Source organism: Salvelinus sp. IW2-2015, linkage group LG8, assembly GCF_002910315.2.
Source record: "Salvelinus sp. IW2-2015 linkage group LG8, ASM291031v2, whole genome shotgun sequence".
NCBI lineage: Eukaryota > Metazoa > Chordata > Actinopteri > Salmoniformes > Salmonidae > Salvelinus > Salvelinus sp. IW2-2015.
Window position 1 is genome coordinate 54,144,025 of NC_036848.1, and position 6,339 is coordinate 54,150,363.

Here is a 6,339-nt window from a genome sequence, read left to right on the forward strand (position 1 = left end):
ATCAACATTACTGTAAAAGGTGCCAGTTTTAGCCAGCCGGCTAATTTTCAACAGCAGTCCTTGGGCAGGTAATATCCATAAATGTAGTCTCTCTCATCTATGCTAATCTAATTCTAGTGAATTCTATTGATCACTGTGTTCTGATCACTTCTGGGTTCCACAATCAAGAAAGATCACAATCCTATTGATTCTGTCAGTCATAGACACGTCTTTTTCTAAGCTCTCAGTTTTCGGGAACACTTAGGGTTCCACAACCAAAAATCAGGAAATATAACCTCTCCATTTCCCTTAGGATCTTCGTCTCTTACTTGTCTATGCAGATCTTCTCCACCTGAGGAACCAGAACTTGTAGCAGCCTCATGATAGTCTGGAGAGGAAGCTTACTCTTCCAGGATTGGACCTAGTAGAAAACAGTACAGAGAAGGGAGAAGAGGTCACGACCTATTAGGAGAGAGGGATCTTACCAATGATGTACATAACACCACAGCTGTGAATGTACTGTATGATTGAGGGGGAGGGAGGGAGACATGGCTGGATGGAGGGAGGGATGGAGACATGGCTGGATAGAGGGAGGGAGGGATAGATGGAGGGAGGGCTGGATAAGAGGGAAGGGAGGGATGGAGACATGGCTGGATAGAGGAAGGGAAGACATGGCTAGATGGAGGGAGGGATGGATGGAGTGAGACATGGCTGGATAGAGGGAGGGAGGGATGGAGACATGGCTGGATAGAGACATGGCTGGATAGAGGGAGGGATGGATGGAGTGAGACATGGCTGGATAGAGGGAGACATGGCTGGATGGATGGAGGGAGACATGCTGATAGAGGGAGACATGGCTGGATGGTGGAGGAGACATGGCTGGATAGAGGGAGGGAGGGAGGGAGGGATGGATGGATGGAGGGAGACATGTGGATAGGGAGGATTGGATGGATGGATGGATGGATGGATGATGGATGTATGGATGGCTGGATAGAGGGATGGAGGGAGCCATGGCTGGATAGAGGGAGGGAGGATGGATGGATGGATGGAGGGAGACATGGCTGGATAGAGGGATGGAGGGAGACATGGCTGGATAGAGGGAGGGAGGGATGGATGGATGGAGGGGACATGGCTGGATAGAGGGATGGATGGATGGATGGAGGGAGACATGGCTGGATAGAGGGATGGATGGATGGATGGATGGAGGGAGACATGGCTGGATAGAGGGAGGGAGGGAGGGATGGATGGATGGAGGGAACATGGCTGGATAGAGGAGGGAGGGAGGGATGGATGGATGGATGGAGGGAGACCATGGCTGGATAAGGGAGGGATGGATGGATGGAGGAGACATGGCTGGATAGAGACATGGCTGGATAGAGGGAGGGATGGATGGATGGATGGATGGAGGGAGACATGGCTGGATAAAGGGAGGGATGGATGGATGGATGGAGGGAGACATGGCTGGATAAAGGGGGGATGGATGGATGGATGGAGGGAGAAAGGCTGGATAAAGGGAGGATGGATGGATGGATGGAGGGAGACATGTGGATAGAGGGAGGGATGGATGGATGGAGGGAGACGACATGGCTGGATAGAGGGAGGAGGATGGATGGAGGGAGACATGGCTGGATAGCAGGGAGGGATGGATGGAGGGAGACATGGCTGGATAGAGGGAGGGATGGATGGATGGATGGAGGGAGACATGGCTGGATGGATGGAGGGAGGGAGGGAGGGCTCTTACCCAGTCTGGAGTAGGGTTCCAGTATGTAGCTGATGCTGACACTCTGGACAAACAACCCCTGGCTGGGTCTGACTCTGGTTGAAAGGCCTCCTTGATAGGAAGAAAAGGAACCATTAGTCTCCAGGCTCAATCTTAATGTCACTGAGCAGTAACATACTGTATATCTCTCTGACAAGTTATTTTGTCCTGTATATAACTTCACTCTAAATGATTCCCACAAGACTTGCTTTCCAGTGAGCTGCGTTCATATGTCTCCACATTCAGAGCTCTTACCTCGTTATCTCTCCCCGAGTTGGACTCTGTGTCACTGGCTCCAGCTATACCACTGGTGTCAGCGGCAGAGGACTGCGGAGCGTGGGTGTGTTGGGGAGAGTGGGTGTGTTGCGGAGCGTGGGTGTGTTGGTCAGTGGTCATGTGCTGGAGACAGACCATGGTGCCATCCTCAGAGACCTGAGCCTTCTCTGTCAGCTTGTCAATAGCTACAGAGACAAAACATCAACAAAGACCCTTAGGGAACGTTTCAATGGTTTCTAACAATGAAACAAAACTAATTATTTTGGTACGGCTTAAAAGAAACCAATTGCTGTTTTTCTTATAAAAGGGGTGAGAGAATTGCAGAAGTTATGTGACGAAACAGAGCAGTAGGATATAAGTTAGTGATAGTTGAGTGGAAACCCGGCAAGCCCAGTTAATAGAATTAAATATAAAAACCTTAACATACCATAGGGAAATGTGCTTTGCAAAATACAGGCATGCATGGAGAGCTCCAGAAGAAGAGGGGTACCTGGTATGGCCACGAGACTGGCTTTGAGTGTCCCTGGCTCAGCTGGGACGGCCGGTCGGGACCCCTCCATGGAGACGGTCTCCTGGGAGTTGATACGGGAGATAACGGCTGTGGTAGTCTTCTTCCTCTTCTTCATCTGCAGGGCCTTGTTGGAAGAATGGAAAATATGATTATTCAGCAAAGCAAAGTGACTACTGACCCACTTTACATGTTATGTGACCAACTGCTTTCTCAAGTCAGATTTATTTAAAGTACATTTCACATGGATCACTCACAACACACTACATCAACTTTTTGTTTTTAACTATGGGGGAAAATATTGACCGTTGGCTTAAAGCCTCCTTTTACTGTTTTATGCAAGAGGATAGAGTTCTACGTTGGTACGGCAACTGCATTGCCCACAACCGCAGGGCTCTCCAGAGGGCGGTCTGGACAACGCATCACCGGGGGCACACTACCTGCCGTCCAGGAGACCTACAGCACCCGATGTCACAGGAAGGCCAAAAAGATTATCAAGCACTACAACCACCTGAGCCACGGCCTGTTTACCCCGTTATCATCCAGAAGGCGAGGTCAGTACAGGTGCATCAAAGCTGGGACCGAGAGACTGAAAAATAGCTTCTATCTCAAGGCCATCAGACTGCTAAATAGCCACCACTAGCACAGAAAGGCTGCTGCCTACATGCAGACTTGAAATCATTGGCCACTTTAATAAAAATGGAACACTAGTCACTTTAATAATGTTTACACATCTTGCATTACATTACCCATATCATATGTAAATACTGTATTTTATACTATTCTACTATATCTTAGTCTATGCCGCTCTGACATTGCACGTCCATATATTTATATATTCTTAATTCCATTCCTTTACTTAGATTTGTGTATATTGGGTATATGTTGTGAAATTGTTAGATATTACTGCACTGTTGGAACTAGAAGCACAAGCATTTCGCTACACCCCCAATAACATCTGCTAAACACGTGTATGTAACCAATAACATCTGCTAAACACGTGTATGTGACCAATAACATCTGCTGAACACGTGTATGTGACCAATAACATCTGCTAACCATGTGTATGTGATCAATAACATCTGCTAAACACGTGTATGTGATCAATAACATCTGTTAAACACGTGTATGTGATCAATAACATCTGCTAAACACGTGTATGTGACCAATAACATCTGCTNTGCTAAACACGTGTATGTGACCAATAACATCTGCTGAACACGTGTATGTGACCAATAACATCTGCTAAACACGTGTATGTGACCAATAACATCTGTTAAACACGTGTATGTGACCAATAAAATGTGATTGGATCTGATTTAGAAAGCACCTCTCTCTACCTTGTGGATGGTGGCTGGGTCAGAGGACAGATTGGCCAGCTGGTGGAAGATGTTACGCTTACGGATAATGGCGTACACCAGGTTACAGTTACCTGCGTGGAGAAGGACAGTTACTGGGCAGGTTTATCATGTCAAAGTTTAAAAAGAGAGACACTCCAGAAAGAAGTAGGGAAAAGGAGCTTTTAAATAGTGTCAGTCTGGCAGGTTATGTTCTGGTCATTTCGCTGCAGTCATGTTGATGCAATCCCATTGTCCACCAAGAGAGGGCACCGTTCCCATACTGCCCAGTCAATGCTAGGTCTAATGTCTTTGGAGGAGTCGGAGCCAGCCTCTCGACCACAACCATTCTAGATTTGCTTTACTACTGTGTGATGTCTGACAACATGAGACTAGAGCCTGGGTCCCAGATCACTTTGTGCCGTCTTGACGACTCCTTGTCACTTATTGCCATGTCTGACAAGAAAGCACAATCAGATCTGGGACCTGAGCTAACTAGAGCCCGGTTTTACCATCAAACTGATACTGGATGAGGTTGTTGAAGACCTCCAGCAGGAAGAAGACAAGATGGTGGTTCTGGGAGGCAGAGAAGAGGAACCAGTTGGTGGAGAAGGCTTCCAGGAGGTGGAGCAGCTTGTTAGCTGCCACCATGGACAGACTCTTCAGGTANCTTCAGGTAAGGAGACACTGTGGAGGAGAAACAGAAGTTAGTTGGTTAACTGCCACCATGGACAGACTCTTCAGGTAAGGAGACACTGTGGAGGATGGTGATGTACTGGTGTCAATAACCTGCAGTATCCAGATGCAGCCAACAGGTGGCGACCATTTCAATGACAGTCAGACACTCACCCAGAGATTGAAATAGAATAGTAGTATTATATTGTATCTCTGAGCACTCACCGTTCACTACGATAGTGAGCAGGCAGTCAAAGAGGGGCTGCAGGCGTTGATGTCCACTAGTGATGATCTTGTGGAAGATCTAGACAATCACATATGAAGACTGCCATGAGGCAGATGATCCACCAGCGTACAGACAGTTATGTTAATACTGTATATCATACTATGATCAGTTTTTTTCTGCACGCCGGCAAACAACGACCTTCATCAGAGCATGCTACTGTATCCTCCCATCCTCCCTCCCTCCCTCCCATCCATCCTCCCTCCCTGCCATGCATCCTCCCTGCCATGCATCCTCCCTGCCATTATTGTTTTGTGCCTCTGCCGTCGGTAACCAACGACCTTCATCAGAGCATGCTACTGTATCCTCCCATCTTCCCTCCCTGCCATCCATCCTCCCTGCCATCCATCCTCCCTGCCATAATTGTTTTGTGCCTCTGCCGTCGGTAACCAATGACCTTCAGAGCATGCTACTGTATCCTCCCATCCCTCCCTCCATCCATCCATCCATCCATCCTCCCATCCCATCCTCCCATCCCATCCCTTCCCTCCATCCATCCTCCTATCCATCCCTCGGCATCCAGGGAAGCATTGAGACGTGGCTCAGACAGCTCTACTCACCACTATGAGCAGATCAGCATGTGTTCCAGTGAACACAGGGATGTCCATGGGGACTCGTACAGAGTAGGGTTTATTCAGACGCACACCAAAYTTCCTCTCTCCACTCAGCAGCAGCACGATAAACACACCGATGTGTACCAGGCCCACACGAGCTGCACACACACACAGAGTACATATAAGAAGAAGAAACACACACAGAGTACATATAAGAAGAAGAAACACACACAGAGTACATATAAGAAGAAGAAACACACACAGACACACACACAGAGTACATATAAGAAGAAGAAACACACACACACACACACACACACAGAGTACATATAAGAAGAAGAAACACACACACACACAGCTCTGTGTGACTCACACTGGTCAGCCCGTGCATCATTCAGGTAAAACAGGATGGGCACCAGGACATCCAGAACATCACTGCTCTTCAACACGAAGAACAGGAACTTCTGAAACACATAAATAGCAAGTTTGTAGGATAAACGAGATCAACAAAAGGCACTAACATAGTGAGCTTCAATATTATATGAATATTCTCGCTTGTACTTTGTGGAAACAGTTAGGAACATCAATACTGTACTTAAAAATGTCAGACCCCCAGACGTCAGACACAGACAATAGACAATACTTGTCAAAGTTTTAAAAAAAAAGACCATTATCACAATCTTTTTAAAAACGTGTTCTCTAGAGAAGCTGCAAATGTCACTCAGGTGATGAAAACATAAAATCTGTATTTGGGAGGTAAATCATTAAAACATAAAATCTGTATTTGGGAGGTAAACACTTATAGGCATCTCCTCAGTGCATTCCCCATCAGAGAGAGAGGAGGATGTAATCAATGTGCGACGCGTCGAGGCGTGTACGAAGCACACAGATGAACAGATGGCACAGTGCTGAGGGAAGAAGGGTAGAGCAATGTGATGCAGGAAGTGTTGAGGTGGATAGGTGTGATA

The 6,339-nt window shown here is 47.1% G+C and overlaps 1 protein-coding gene across 1 annotated transcript in view; it reads right to left on the minus strand.

The window, feature by feature from the left end:
* The window catches only part of LOC111968169 (protein HID1-like), a 32,329-nt gene that overhangs the window by 3,499 nt on the left and 22,491 nt on the right, over positions 1-6,339 (minus strand). Inside the window, 10 exon segments of the mRNA XM_070445011.1 lie at positions 309-400; positions 1,721-1,810; positions 1,994-2,199; positions 2,505-2,649; positions 3,863-3,954; positions 4,372-4,517; positions 4,593-4,614; positions 4,760-4,838; positions 5,378-5,529; positions 5,745-5,835. Coding sequence (XP_070301112.1) covers positions 309-400; positions 1,721-1,810; positions 1,994-2,199; positions 2,505-2,649; positions 3,863-3,954; positions 4,372-4,517; positions 4,593-4,614; positions 4,760-4,838; positions 5,378-5,529; positions 5,745-5,835 — 1,115 coding nt within the window.